This window comes from Sitodiplosis mosellana, unplaced genomic scaffold (assembly GCF_009176505.1).
Source record: "Sitodiplosis mosellana isolate CC-2019 unplaced genomic scaffold, AAFC_SMos_1.0 Smas_scaffold_6226, whole genome shotgun sequence".
Taxonomy (NCBI): domain Eukaryota; kingdom Metazoa; phylum Arthropoda; class Insecta; order Diptera; family Cecidomyiidae; genus Sitodiplosis; species Sitodiplosis mosellana.
The window spans coordinates 11725249-11742059 of NW_022601467.1; the positions used below are offsets into that span (position 1 = coordinate 11725249).

The following is a 16811-nucleotide window of genomic DNA, read 5'->3' on the forward strand; positions in this document are numbered from 1 at the left end:
CTCTCTCTCTCTCTCTCTCTCTCTCTCTCTCTCTCTCTCTCTCTCTCAGGAGGGGACGGCATGTAATGAATCGCAGGCTCTCGTTCAGAAGGCGACAAAATTGTCTATGAATTTATTTGACGTATATTGTGTATCTTGATGTCAATGTGTTTGTTTAGTCTGACAGTTCTCATTTCAAAACTATACTGTGTATACTGTAAAACCTTTAAAACACGATACTCAATAATCTAGCAGCCTCTAATAAAAAAAGAAAGTCTATACACATTTAAATGTTGATCCTAATTGCAAATGAATTAAGATTGATTTTTGGCAGCCAGTAAAAAAAAAAAACAAGCAAACCATGAAAAATTGAAAAACATCAACCGAAACAAAACAAACAAAAAATAAACAGAGCGAACATAATTAGCTTGTGAAAACCCATTAAGAGTCAGATAAGCTCAAAATCACACGGTATTGATTAATGTTAGAGTTCAATTCGATGATTTATTTACACAACGCGTAAAATCATTTCAAAGTAATAAATACTAAGGGTTCGATGCCAGATTCACATTTAATGCGAAAACAATAGCGCTCCCTTAATTTCAAATTCAAATTGATTCTCGTACCCAAAACCCAAAGTTCATCATTCTAAATTCAATTAATTTCGTAGCGCTGGCATCGAACTTCTTGTAATTAGATCGAAAATACCACAAATGGAACCAATCATTTTTGTGGAAAACATTGAAACCGCTTGAAATGAGTTGATGTGTTCATTGAACGCTGATGAATGTAATTTGTATTTAATATCGGTACAGTGAGCCGGAAGGAATTTTTTGCCATTTTTCCGTTTCATTTTTTCAATTAAGATCAATTAAAACTTCTCCGACATTCGAACAAAATAAAGACTATTTCGGATATTGTGATTGCACGCTTTTTGTATTTACTTTTCTTTGTTCCGTTTTGATTTTCATTTTTAATTTCATCTCAATTACTTGAATACATCTACCGTATTTCTACTTACTTGTTTCCCATGTAATGTGGAAACAATGTCAGACATGTACACATTTCCGTCTGACATCAATTTAAATACATTTTTATCTATCTCTTCTCTGTATTTGGTTGTTTTGCTCGATGAATCTCTTTTTTTTGCTCTGAGACTACAGCATTTAAGCATAAAAACCATCTCTGTCTCTATATATTTATACTTGTATGTCCATTATCCAACTGCTACTGCAAAGTGATTATTTGTGTAGTATATTCGAAATATAATTGAGAAACGATTTTCAACTTGATAGACATATATATATCCGACGATGAATCGTGTGCGTCGTCATTCGCCATTCAAATGCCCGAAAGAAAGCTAACATGAAAATAAAAGGAAACATATCGAAAACATTAACCATAAACCACCCATTGAAATCCTCCCTCATTTGTAGGCCTTATTTTATTTCCCAGCCCCTTAACCCTTGATTGACACGTGCATCTGACTAATTCTAAGTAGCCCCCCCCCCATACACATTTTTTTTTCGTGCCAACAATTATATACATATACCTTAACATTTTGGGTTTAAAAAAAACTAACCTCTTTCGTTTGCACTTAAAATTTTTGTAGCATAACAGCGATGTTCTTATTGTTTAATCGTCATCATTTGTACGTCTCTCTTTGTCTCTCTCTCTCTCTCCCTCTCTTCATTGTGCTTATTTAACCTGTGCCATATTTATTCATGTTTGCATATATCCTTCTCATGTGTACCACCTAAACAATTTGCATCATTTTTGTATACGCCTAATCAAACAAAGAAATTCATTTGTGAAATGCGCATCGCTATCATCGTGCTGTCGTCATCGGCTCACGCGCGCATACAGAAGCAACGACGAACGAGAACAAATACAATGAAACCGACCAAATATCCAACGAAACGACCGAACAGTGTGTTCCTATCTCCATCTCTCTCACACACACATACACTGATTGACCTGATTTGATGTTTGGGGAAATTACTAATTACGCGCTTTAGTAAATTTTCGATTGAGTCCTCTTTGATTTGGTTCTTCTTGCTTATATTGGATTGTTGTAACACTACCAATTTTAGCCAATAGTTTGAGTCAACGAACATTTCACAAACTATTGCCATAGGCGCTGGTGCATACAGCGCGAACAAGCAACTGCCGAGAGTTTGCGACCGATTTCAAAAATGTGCATGCAAATGTTTGCAATTTTGATAAAATGACGATGGCGAAAAATCAATTTGAACACATTTCGCAGTTGCGAACTATTCCGAATTGGATTGGGTGGCATCAGTTTTTTTTTTGGATTAAAATAGATGCACACATTCAATTTGGAATGGCTGAATGATTTTCATAAATCGAAACGATGTGTGTCGCTACATTGTGTGAGTAAACATGGTATCTACATTTGGGTTTCGGTCGCGTTTCTCGCACCCGAAGGAGTATGTGTTCAACTACCGATCGGGGGAAAAAACACACCGATGTCTACAAACGTATTTTTTACGTTCACAATGAAATACTTAGCTTATCACCGATTTGAAGAAGCGTAACAACAGGATATGAAGCTCAAACTTGTTGAATAACATTTAAATATGATGTTTTCATCACAATCAATTGGTTATTTTAGTAAATTATTTCTGAATTTGGTACACAAACATGGAGTTAAATTTGTTTTGTTTTTTCTGAAACGCATAACGCACGACGTTTGAATTCATTTCAAGCCACTGAAATTCAGTTGAGTCAGTCAATGAAGTGGACGATTGTATGGAGCAGGTTTCCGAAGCAACATTCGGATGTTGTTGTCATATTGAGCTTGTCACGTCTGTCAAATGTTGTAAAATGTCATCATCGTCGACATTTGCTAAATTTTCCTTCGGATTCAGCTCTTCAAATTAATTATAAATACTGAAATTTGATTAAACTTCTAGTTTGCTGTAATTTTGGAACGTTTGAGCACCCGCACGCTTGCGTTGCGTTGTAACGGCCGGGTATGGAAGAACGATTGTGGGCGATGATACAACAAAAGAGCAGAGAGATGTTTCCGTTTCGACAGTATTAATAAGGAACACGTATTAGACATTGAAAACGCACGCCCCGAAAACCGGCAGTAAACACGGGAAAAAGGCTCGTTTCTCGCAAACATTCTGCGCCTTAATGAAACGGGCAACAGATAAAGAAATACTAATTTCTACCCATGTACGATTATATTTCATCTATTTATCATCCACTTATCCGTTTATTGATTTTGCTATTATCGGCTTTGCGCTTCGTCGACAGCATGAACGTGGGAATTCGTCGAAGTCATCTCCTCTCTCTCTTTCTCATTCTCTCGCTCGTTCTCTCCATTTATTTTCGCTCGGTGTGGCACCAAAACGTTCATTTTCCTAATTAAGTTTTATTTTTAGCGACGAGCGCTCTGCTTACGCACACGCAGACAACGTAAAACCTATCGAATCGAAATGAGAAAATGGAATGGCAGCCGTTCATTAAATTGCCGTATAATTTCGAAGTCACCTTAACGTCTAACGAGGGATTGGCAACTATTTGTTTTTTTTCTTTCGTCTTTCTCGTTTCTTCGGCGTAGTTTATCGTTGAAAAAAAAAATGGAAAAAGAACTTGAATGGTTTCTCATTGTGCCAAACAAAGCGTGAGAACAGAAAATAGTTCCACCGAATTTCTTACATTTTTCAGACTGAATAAGTTGTCACCACTTCAGACGGTTGATTGCTTCGAAACTTGAGCTCTTTTCGTCGCGTCTAACAACATGTCAATTTTAAATTACTTCTCAATTCTATTAAGAATGTTTGTGAATTGCAGGAATTTGAAGAAAGAAAAAAACAAACTTTGCAATTTCTTTGAAATGTAACCAAACTTCAACTATTCTTTCAGTATGAGTTAATTCCATTTGATTTGCATTGTATATTGTAACATCTCCTTCTATATTTATTAACGCTCAAAGTTATTTTGGTTTTTATATCTATCTCTGTCTCTATCTCTCGTATTTATTTATTTTGTCTCTTCATTTTTCAATGAGTTTTATATATATATATATATTTTTTACTGCACTGACAACTAAATTACATCTGTCTATGTATACCAATTAATTAGTAGATGAAATTGTGTCGGGAAAATGGCAACGGAGATATCAATGCGCAGAGATAATACATTTGAAGCAATGATATGAAGGACTTTTGGGTGAAATCATATGTACGGAAACATGTATCAAGAACGAGTCTTGATACATAGATTATTACAGACGCTTCGATATTTATTGAAATGAACAAAAAAACAAAATACGTATTGAAATAAAAATGAAACAGTTTCGAGTGCGGGACTTGTGGACACAGAAATGACTATATTTTTGAATGAATTCTTGTTGACAAAACGAATGTAAATGATCTTAAGCGAAATCTAAAATTGTAGGGACACAGCAAATTTTCAATTTACAGAAGTTCAAGTAGTGTATTTGTCTATTTGAAGTGTGTTTTAAATCTATATTCGGAGAAATTAGTAAGAAATTGATAAATATGTTGGAATGTTTGAGGTGCAGGCAGCCGTCATACGATGCATCCCAAGAATTTCCCACCAAACAAATTGTTTCGTATTTAGTTCGTTCTGTGTGTATATATATACATATTATATATGCAACAAGTCATGTAGATTGTTTTTATTTTACTAACTACCACACAAACGACATACAGTCCAAGTACATACTATATATATGTATATCTAGAGAGTTGAGAAATCATACCATAAATCGTTACCGTTAGATGAGAGTAAGGAACTATAGTTTATATATCTAATATTCATTTTGAATAGCTAATGCGTGGCAAGGCATTTAATCGTAGTTGACTGCTATCACCACAATCCCACCATTTAGTGCAAATATTTTAGTGCAAAAACCAAAATAAAAAATTGTTTTCAATTATAAAAACTAAATTTGGTGCTAACCAAAGCCAAAATCCATCAAAAAACAATTTAAGCCAAATGTAAACAGACGAACGATATTCGCTGGGCTTTTTCTCATCATTTGCTTAAATAACTGAACACCAAATGTTTAAACGTTTTTAATTTGGACCAATTTGAAGCGACAAGACAACCATTCGTTGCATTTTCACCGCAAATCTCCACCATTTACCTCCATTTCAATCCAATGGGATCGATTCATTTTCGTGGTTCAGTTCGGTGGTTTTATTTTTCGTTTCAGTTAACAAACGTTAATTTGTACAAAGTATCTATTTATCCAATTTTAACATCATACTCAGCTTATTCACATGATCATCATCGGCCCCCATTTTTTAAAAATACATTCCCAGCGATTATTAACGGAATCTAATTTCGGATCAAACGAATGACAACTACTTAATTTTAAATACAATTCCACACCTACTAAACCATTTCATCAAATCACTTCATACTAATGAAGGAAAAAAACTTTTTTTTTCTTCAAATTAAATTTCAACTAAAATCAAAACACGTACACACAACACACACACACAACGAACAATTTCGAACATTCCGAGATAGAAGTCTGACGTGAATATTTCATATGGTTGGAATTTTACAGGTGATATTATCCAAAAGTGAGAAAGAGAGAGAAAGTATTGAAAAAAAATTGTGTGAATGATGTGAAAATAAAAACGAAATTAAATTGAAATGATGATAATAAAAGAAAAAATAAAAAAATAAAAGAGTATTGATGAATTCCACAATTTTATAGTGAGTTGTCTCTCCAATATTATTCTATTTAACTCGTCCATTTTAAAAATACATTTATGATTCTGTTCCTGTTTCGTTTCTTTAAAAAAAACAACAACAACAACAAAAACCTCATAAAAAAACCTTTACTTTTCAAGCATTTGTTTTAACAACGAATTCCACAAAATGTCCTTATTTTAGCAATAAACACGAACATGAAAGAAATTTTATTCACATACATTCGATCTGAATTTTTTCAATTGGAATAAACATTTAAAATGGATTTCAACACAGAATCCAAGCCAAATGAATGCAAAAAAAATACGATGAAATTTTTTTATTTTGGTAGGAGTTTTGACAAAACACAAAAGCAGTGATGAGAAATTGTGAATATTTTTCTTGTCAAAAAAAGGCTTGAAACGCTTCATAAAATGCAATCAAAAGGCTACAGTAACAAGAATTGAATTAACAGTAGCCGCCGCAGCAGCAGCACCTAGGAACGCACGCTTTGACTTTTCTCTTATTTCAATAGTCAGAACATTTCTAGAACACCCAAAATCAAAAAGAAAAAAAGTGAACAAGGAATTGCCTCGCATTTCTCGAACACATGACGAAAATTGAAAAAAAAAACAACCAGATTCCACTAAAACATTTCAATTGGAAAACGGTCTTGCCCACAAAAGAAATGTCGGCAATTTTCGTACACATTTTTTTTTTTGTAATAATCTCTAGCTTTAGTTTTCGTTTATCCAACTCGTTCTTGTTCGATTTGATATTGTAGTTATTCTATTTAGGCTTGTTAGACTGATATAACTCATATACCGTAAATCACAATTTATTCAGTATTGCATTAGAAGTTTTGTGTATGCCTGTCACATTCACTTATTAAATCATATTTCAACAAATAGATGTATTATAATAAACTTGAACAACAAAAACTAGTGTTTTTTTTCTCAATTACAGCGAATGATATTGTATGCATTTTTGAAAGTTTTTTCTTTCTGTTTTTCAATTAGTTTCATTAAAAAAAAAGAACTGAAAAAACGATAATTAACCAAAACAAAAAAACATTTAAATGATCATTTTCCATTTTTTCTCCAAAAATGAAAAAGCCAAATTAACACACCACTCTCAAACACTAAAACACTCCACCTTATCCACTATCGAAAATCAATTTAACAATTTGTCAAAACTAACGATTTAAACAAAACCGACTTTTTTTTCAACACCATTTTTTTCCGTTTCGACTTCTTTTTTTTTAATCAATTTTATTTTTAATAACCGAACAACATCAATTTACAAACACATCCACACATTCACACGAAAATTTAAAAAAAAAACACTACACACATACACCAAACAATTCAAATATCAAAGAAACTCAAGTAGTCGCTATTATTCAATTAACCAGATAAACAAATCTATAATGTTTGATTTTGTCATGCCGCATATAAATTTCAATATAAAATCAAAAAAAAAAAAAAACGAAAAGCAGCGAACAATGAAATGCATGAAATTCTCCATAGCTAGAGCATTCCGAAGTAACGGATATTAATTTCATTAAAATGCTCGTACACGAGATGGCATCGTCTATGTGCGAATGAACAATGCCAACGAGCTAGTTTGTGTTATGCTTCATTTTTCGGGAGAATTTCATGCATTTTTGAGCATATTATTTTAAGTGAACCTTTTGAAATATTTCCATTTCGAAATTCTAATAAACATTTTTCTTCTTCCCTCCATCATCTCTGCGTTGCCGTTTTTATGTTTTCCAATGTGTGTTCCACACTTGGAAATGAATAACACACCCACTCAATTCAACCATTGCGCACATGCAATATCGGAATAACCAACCGTTTAGACATATTGTCGTATGCGGTCACATAACCTACGAGTCGGTGTCACATTTTCTAAAGGATTTTTTGCACGAGGATCGTGAAGATGTTGACGTTGAAGTTGTATTTTTACATCGGTAAGATTCTCTATGAAATGCCTTTTTCCGACAAAAAAAACATGATAAAGAATAGACACACCGTCATTTGTCCGTTGGGATTGGGCTTTTTTGTCTGTCATATGCTCGGAGCAAGTTTTGGAGATGCACGAAATAAAATGAAAAGATAGAAATAAAAGCTCATTTTTAACGACAATACGGTGATTAACCATTAGCACACAATCCCATTGTCCACTGTCCCCTCCTCCCCGAAAAATAAAAACATCCTGCAATAGGCTAGTAGATATTGTTCAATATGTCTCAAGTGTTGATATCTCAAAATATATGATTTTTCAACAAAATGAATCAAAACAAATGAATCCCTTCACATAAATCAACACAAAATGCAATTCTTGTGTTACCAAACGATTCGACGCTGCTGTGTATTCTTTTTTTTTCGATCGCAAAAACATTATCATCGAAACTAAAAATCCAAATATCATCGAATTCGAATTAAAAAAACCAAAAAAAAAAACAAACAATTCTATAAAAACTGACACCGTAAAATGAAACTGCGACTCGCAATTGTAGCAAGGAGCCTGATCTGGAACTAGAAGGACTATTGAAGCGTCATTACACGACGGTGGAGTTTTTTCAGGGAACAATGATGAATGCAGTCGATTTGGAACGAGTCAAGGTATTTAAATCCAAAAGCAACACAAAAACCAATCGTATCTCTCAAGCAAATCAAAAAATTGATTCAATCAAAAACAAAAACGAAACCAAAAAAAAACACATATTCGCTCAACACACAACATAAAATCTTCAGTTATTGATTTGAACGAAGCAAACAAATAGAAAACAGAAAAAAAAACCAATCGAACAACAAGAACAACAAAAGAAAAACACTAGACAAGACAAGACCAAACCAAATTTTCTATTTCAATTTTATTACTTAAATCACAATAATTTCAACTATTTTTTTCTTTTCATTCACTCATACTCTTTTATTTACTGCGTTGGAATTCAAACTCCATTTCAACTACTTAGATGACTTATTGTGTTTTCTCATTGCATTTTTCACCGTTTTCTTTTTCTTTCGGTTTTCGTTTCAGTTTTTGTTTGTTCTTTTTCTTGACAAAAAAAAAATAAATCGATCCATTCATTTTTCATTTTAATCGTTTGACAAATCAAACAGAAAAAAACCAAACGAATAGCAAAATCACAATAAGTGGCTCTGTATGTCAATATTTATATTCATCGCATTGAGCACAAATTCTGTTTGTCTCGACGAATTGATTGCTCACGAACGCTGTCTGTCTGTTTCTTTCTCTCTATCTCTCTCGCTGTTTATTTCATTGTTCTGATTTAGTTTTCCACATGTCTCGATCTCTACTCGTATGTTATGAATCGCAACGATATATTAGGGAAATACTGAAAATGTACGCGTTATTTGTGTTTTTTTTCTCTTCTTTTCGGCCGGCTTTGCTACAATGCTCAGACATGCAACGATCGCTTGCACAGCAATGTGATGTGCGCGCAATTTGCGTCAGTGCGACGCATCGAGTCTCACCGCAAGGAATTTCAATAATAGCCATTGTTAATCGAAGTCGTTACCGTCGGAACTGTCCTAATTCCAATTATGCTATTTATATGCAACAAATATGCGAATAACAATGTAAACAAAAAAAACAAAAGCAATTATTTCAGAATTTCCACAATATAGTTCCGTTGACATTTGATCCGTTTAGTTTTGGGTAGAACAATTATCTATATATACATATTTGTATATCATTTGATTTCTTTCGTTGTTATTTATATCCATTTACTCATATTCGAAATTTCGATTTATTAGCCGAAACGAAACTCAAATGTTTCTCTTTTTTTCCATTTAAATGATACATCGTAGTGTCGTATTTAAGACAGATATCATTTAGTTTTTTTTTATACTTTGGCAATATTATAATTAATAGAAAACAAAAATATGGCGATCATTTGATTTATACTGCTTTTTTAGTTAATAATATTGAATAATTTATATCTCTCTTGACGATCTTCAGTTGCGGAATGTGGGCAACGTCGCCTTGTGTTTACAACCACTCATACGTGTATATAATGGATATATATATTTTTTTTTTTCTGAACGAAAGAACATATTTTGTTTTTTGGTTGTTTCATCTTGTAAATTTCAATTGAATCTGTCCAAACTGATTTCAGTCAAAAGTTAAAGGAATTTTAAGGATTTTTTTTTCATTTTATAATCAAAATATTCGTTGGAATGCATGATAGAAGATGATGCAAGGATTTTCTTTTATTGCTTAGATTGCAGCATTTTGTTATATTATACCGCAAAATTGGCGACAAAAACAATAATTTCCGATTTCAATTCGTCATTTGACTTCAGCGCACCAATTTCTTTTTCACCATCTTTGATTTTTTGAAGGGTTTATGGATGCATTTTCATTTTGGTTCATTAAAATTGCAATCTCCAATCCTCTTCCCTCCAAAAACAACAAACAATTACTGACACCATTTTTCTATCTAAACTAACACCAGCTGTCTGAATCATCAAAACCGCACACTTCTTGGAATGGATTTATTTGCAGCGATTTGATTCTTTAATTCTGTTTTGAAAATTGAATAAAGAAAGAAAAAAAGGAAAATTGAAATTAAATTTTGCAGTAACAAAATTTTTAGCAAATAAGCTCCCAAACAAATCCTCCATTTTCACTTAAAATCTCCCCAACATTTAATTTATCAAATCTAACTTAACTGTCGTAATCGATTTACAGCATTACAACAATAACAACTAACCGAATTCACATTATTTAATATTTTATTCAATTTTTCGCACTTGTTTTCTTCTTTTTTTTCATCTTCTTTTTTTGGAAAAAAAACACACAAATATTTATACACACACTCAACTGCTCTGCTCTGCATCGACTCAATTCGAAACAATGAAAAAAAAAAAAAAAATGCAAATATGAATTCCTCTCCATCCTTCGATATTTTCAACCAACCAATTCACTCGATACCGAAACCGTTGTTTTCTCTTGCGAAAAATTGCAAATCGATCGAATCAAACCAAATAAAACGACAAATGTTCCGAAACATAAACAAAAATCCAAACACACAAAAAATGCATTCGATACAAACAAATTCAAAAAATAAATCAGAAAACCACCTGACTTGGAATTAGAAGGGCTATTTAAACGTCATTTTACAACGGTGGAATTCTTCCAAGGAACTATTATGAATCCCATCGATCTGCAACGCGTTAAGGTAAAGCCATTTTTGCATAAGATGGTGCTATTATTTGTACAAAACCAATAAAGCTAACCAAACATATATTTTCCAATTTTTGTTTTTAATCCAAAAGAATATGTACTAAACACACAAATAACCAAAAAAAAGAAATAAAAAATACAGTAAAAGAAAGGGAACTTTGAATAAAAAAAAACTAATGCTAGGCGATTTCGTGTATTATTTACCATACGTATTCCAGTTTTTGTTTACAACTTGAATAAATTTTCAAGAGATTTTCAATACGAAAAAAAACCTGCAAATGTTGTGGCACCCAAATACCGTTTTCGTTGTTGTTGTTTTTTTTAATTTCTATCTTTTTAAATCGTTTGTAACTTTTAATCTTTTAATTTTGGGTTTATTTCCTTAGTTTTCATTTTTCGTTTGTCTTGATTTGAACTTTTGACCAAATTAGATTATCAATGTCTGTGTGTGTGTGATTTTAAATTTAAAAAAAAAAATCAATGGAAAGTAAACCTAGTAGTATCATTAATTTTGAGCCAATTTTCAAATTGAACTTTATTCTGTATACCCATTCGACAGCATCCTGAATGATGAGACCGCAATTGCTTTTCGAAGAAAAAAGTGTTATTTGACTTGCGCTCAAAAGCTCAATAGCGTGCCTCTGGATGCTGCAAATGGGAAAATGCATTGAAGTCCCGTTTAAGATGAACGCTCAGAATTAGTTTGACGATGTTTTCCGTATTTTCCCATATTGTTTATTTCATTTCGATTGATTTTTTGGTTTTGTGTGTAAGTGTATTTTTCATTTGTTCTCAGTTGAATTACCGTTTGGGTTTTCATACTCAAATTTTTGTTGGTTTTGGTTCGTTGTGCGCGTTTGTGTGTATAATTTAGTTTGTGCTTATGGCCATTTTGTGGTATCAATGAACCAAATGAAAAAAAAAACCAAAGGTAGAACAGCTAATCTGCGGATAGTTGTATAACTGCATTCACCACTTGTTTTGTGTTTAAAAAACAAAAAAAAAACGTATAAATGAAAACAAAGTAACAAAACGGCAACTACAACAACAATCAAAACATACCACTTATAACTATTAATTACGAAAACACTGTAAACACTTATTTTGCATTTTTGAGAAGATTTTTTTTAAATCCGATTCATTCAGCCGAGGCATTCGGCTCTTCAACCGAAAATCATGGCCAACATTTATGCAAGTTTAATTAATAACTGTGCAAAATTAGATTTTTTTTCTAACGTCTCCATTTTAGCGACCAGTTTTGCCAGACGATCCTGTTTCAGTCCTTAACCATCCTCTTTCTCTCTTCTAAAATGTTTATGGCATAGAGCCATACACCATTTCAAGCACGATTTATATTGTGACTCTGTTTGAAAATCGCACGACGTCTGAAAATCCAATTTTATCATTTTATATATTATACTCCTTCAACCCTTCTGATGAGAGTCTAGTCATAGGAAAATAGGTGTAATTTCATACCTGCGCAAAAAATAAGCATCAAGTTTGGTAAGTCGGCCGTCAGAGTAATGAGTCCTTTCCACCTTCTGAATCTCAATATAGGTCCTATAATTTATTCATTAACGATTTTCTATACCCTCTTCATTCTGCTTACTTGATAGCAATCGCAATTTTCTTTGCGTCGGAATAGCTCAAAATTGTTTTTCATTTCGTTTATCATTTTCTTTCGAAATTGCGAAAAGAGACCAATATTCCGTAAATGAATTCAAAATGGCGGCAAATTTTCGACTAAATTACTTCTCACTCATTCGAACGAAAATCGTATTTGATGTTGTATTGGTCCCTTTTTCTTAGTAAAAACCAAATCCATATGCCGTTCAGCAAAAAAAAAACCTCTTTATAACCATATTTTGAACGAAGCAAACAATTGTACATATAGATGCTGCAATATCAATTTTTAGGTCCAAAACAAAATTATTTAGCCAAATTGTTAGAATCGATGTTCACAACTGTATATATCCAGAGCGAATGAACACAAAATGTGCACGTTGACCTCACTTTAGAATGCTTGAATAGTCGTAGTGCTTTGAAACACATTATTTTAAATTCGATGTGGGGAATGTGCTTGCGTGAAAATTCTCAGCAAAACGGATGCATGTGAAATGAATTCGAACGAAACGATTCATTTCCAGTTGAGAAATGGAAATGCGATGACGATGAAATTAATTCAACATTTCACATGCATTCCACTTTGAACAACTAGTGCTTTTAGCTTCTACTTCTTCTTCTTAACACATGTTAAACACATTTCATTTTTATTCTATAATTTTTGTTTTGACAATTTTAAAACCCACTCTACTGGAAGAAATGAAGAAAATGAATAACAAAAAAAAAAAAAACAAATAACTCATCTGAAACATGAAATCAATCGAAACATATACTTTTTTTTCTTGAAATCTCTCTCAAATGCAATACACATAACTATAGCTTTTAACATTGACGTTGTTGAAGGTTTCCTTTTTCTCGGCGTGACTCACCCATTCATCCATGGATGGAATGGAACATGTAATGAATGAACTTGCCAGAAAAAAGAGATGAAAAAAAGCGATAAATAGAGCGAGAAAAAGGATACGCTCAACAACATTCGAAGCAATTGTTTATTTCAGCTGTAGCCGTGGCCATTGTGATGCACCGATAATTGATCGCATATTGTTTTCATCTCTGAATTATTATTTAGGTACACGAAGCTGATGCCTGTTTAGTTTTAGCCAATAAATACTGTCAAGATCCGGACGCCGAGGATGCTGCCAATATTATGCGAGTTATTTCGATAAAAAATTACAGCGATGACATTCGAGTTATCATTCAACTGATGCAATATCATAATAAGGTATTTATCGTCCAGCGAATGCCAAAAACCTTTTTCGAAAATCAATTCGAATGACACACTTATTAAGTGAAACTGAATGGAATATTCTCTTTTCTTCCATCCGTCCGCGTGCAGGCTTATTTACTCAATATCCCATCGTGGGATTGGAAGCAAGGAGACGATGTGATATGTTTGGCTGAACTGAAATTGGGCTTCATTGCACAAAGTTGCCTAGCGCCTGGTTTTTCAACCATGATGGCTAACCTCTTTGCGATGAGATCATTCAAAACGGTTAGTATGCTCTATTCCCATACAATTTATGCACTTACACACACACACACACACACACACTTTTGAACTAATACCCTAGGATACAATTTGTCGAAAGAAAAAAGAACTAATTTTCTAATTTGACATAAGGCAAAGAATATATTGATGGAATTTAATTTTAAGTGAGAGAATAAGTGCGAACGTGAAAATGTTTGTATAAAACAAAACATGAGTCTTTTTTGGTAATGCAGTTTTCTATATTCTATAGTTGAATTGAATTACACCGTATGATTGGAATCAGTGTTTAGAATTAGAGATTTTTTATTTTGGTTTCTGTCGAAATGATTGTGGTCCAATGCACATGGTTCAATACAAAGACAATATTTCATGGAAGTCATGGCCTGACGAAATTGTGTCAAACCAAATGATATGTATAAGAAAACACATGGCCTAAAATCCGAATCATTTGTTTGCGCGACACTTTGTATGTAAGTATCCTTGTGCAATGGCCCAGAAAATGATGTAATTTCAACGATAGGATACTGTTTTCAATCGCATGGGAAGCAGCATCGAGAATAACTAATTTCAATGCGGGTAGGGGGGGTCTGAACCCCGTTACCAATTTTGAGCAACTGACAATTCTGTCAAATTGTTATTCGAAACAAAACACACAAAAAAAGGAAGAAAAAAACAATTGAAAACTATTGTATTAATTAATATTTAGTCACCGGACATGCAAATATGGACAAATGAATATCTGCGCGGCTCCGGCATGGAAATGTATACGGAAACATTAAGTCCGTCCTTTATTGGCATGCCATTCGCGCAAGCCACTGAGTAAGTTTCCACAAGTGAAATTTCCACGCATTGTTATTTTCATTTGCGGATGAATCAGCATATACGAAACCACATTAAAATAAAAAAAATAAAAAACCAATACTCTATACATATACCTATCGAACAAACAATACAATTATCGAATTGAATTTCGAAAGTAACAGACAAGAAACATTCACGCAGTTAGACGATGTATCAATTGAATTGTGTTGAGCTCAAGCGAATAATATAATTAGATGAGATGCGGGCCACTCGGAAGGGGAGGGGGGAGGGAAAGTGGCTGAACGAATGAGCGCGCATTTAATACGCACGGTGGGAATCCGATTTGAAACATCCGACAATCCATTTGCCCCACATTGATTCTATTATCCGTCTTGATTCAATGCAAATCATCTTCATATTGTACATTTCTTGTGTGCTCGCATCGAATACTCATGCTAAAGTACTAAAACTACACAATCTATCTCTCGCTCTCTCGCTCTTTCTCTCTGTCTCTTCTATCTTTGCACACTGAGCTTAACTCTCTCGAATCTCTAGAAAACACGTAGTCGAGTTGAATGTTGTCCGTGCACAAGTATTCGAATGTGAGCATACATTATTTTTTCTCATACGTTTTTTATTTCTTTCGTTAATTCGTTGTTGTCATAACTCTTAAGGGATCCGCTGCTATTTCAACATAATTTTTTATGAAATCTGCAAATATATTGTGTGTGCGTTTTTGATGTTAAAATCGTTGTTCATTGTTGTATTTGTAAAGCAAAACACAAAAAAAAAACAAGTATTAATAAGCGAATGGGGAAAACATCAATGCAAAAAACGGTTGAATGCACTTTCCACAATGTGATTTCCCAGTGGTCAACTTATAAAATGATTAATTGCGTGGTGTAAATCTGGCTTTGTTTTAATTTCTCATTAACGATTTAATTGTCATCAAAGTGTTTGGTTTCTGTCTCATACTCTCTGTCTCTCTGTCTCTCTATCTCTCTCGCACGCGAGCGCTCTCTTTCTTCCTCTCTTTTGCTCTGAATCACACAGAAAAAATTGAAACTGAATAATGTAGAAGAATGTAGACGAGTGATTGTGTATGTTTTGCGCCAGTATAATCACAAATCATTCATTTCACCACGTATATAGACAATGGAAGAGCTTCCGTAGCCAACCTATTTGCTTTTAAATGTGTACGTGTGTGTATTTGTGGTTTTGAGTCTTAATGGAGCTTGAGTCGCAGGCAAATGGCAATTCCATTACCCGAAATGCAGCACCATAATGGATTTGCTAATGTTTGAAACCAGTAGCGCCGCCATTCACAAATTTTCTGTTTGATAACTCTTGAAATCAATACTAATATTATCAAATGGGCATAATGTTGTGCGTGTGTGCCAGCCTTGATCGATAGCGATTCATCAACAGAGCAAACAACTGGAATTTGGCTGGCACATTCCAAAATAAAAAATCCATATGTCGTAGCTTAATATTTGATGTTTTTACTCTCTCTCACTCTCTCACACTTGTTTTTTTTTTCTCTATCGTTTCATTGTTGTGTTTGATGTTGTGCATTTTAATATCGAACCACACAAATATTTTGTTCGAATTTCCTGGATGATGCATATATATTGAAATGAGAATCAATCTCACCGAATCAAATATTTGCGTGATTAATTTTCTTTGAGCGATGAATGGAAAATGAGAGAATGAACATAAATAAAAAAAAAGATGATACAAATGTGGATAACATTCGTCTCAAGATGAAATGATGAGAAAATTAATCGCAAATATACTACCGTTGATTATCTGTTTACTTTGCTGCCGCAGTGTTTATGTTTTGCTTTGTAAGTGTGCATAAATGAGGAGGAGAAAATGAAAATAGGTTTTCATGTTTTTTTTTGGTTTGTTTGTTTTTGAACCTGCAATGGATCGTCAGTGATTTCAATCAGCAATCGAATCGTTTTCATTTTGTATTTTTTTCTAACGCGTTTTT

General features: G+C 33.3%; 1 protein-coding gene across 28 annotated transcripts in view; it reads left to right on the top strand.

The window, feature by feature from the left end:
• LOC129577978 (calcium-activated potassium channel slowpoke) overlaps positions 1-16811 on the top strand; it is a 68537-nt gene that overhangs the window by 31181 nt on the left and 20545 nt on the right. For 15 of the 28 annotated variants that reach the window (XM_055465933.1, XM_055465944.1, XM_055465952.1 and 12 more), the window contains exons 9-12: positions 7547-7657; positions 10792-10897; positions 13595-13747; positions 13862-14017. In XM_055465933.1, the coding sequence (XP_055321908.1) occupies positions 7547-7657; positions 10792-10897; positions 13595-13747; positions 13862-14017 (526 nt within the window). Of the gene's footprint in view, positions 1-7546; positions 7658-8206; positions 8313-10791; positions 10898-13594; positions 13748-13861; positions 14018-14720; positions 14834-16811 lie in introns of all 28 variants that reach the window. The other 13 variants (XM_055465937.1, XM_055465946.1, XM_055465939.1 and 10 more) reach the window with 2 other exon arrangements.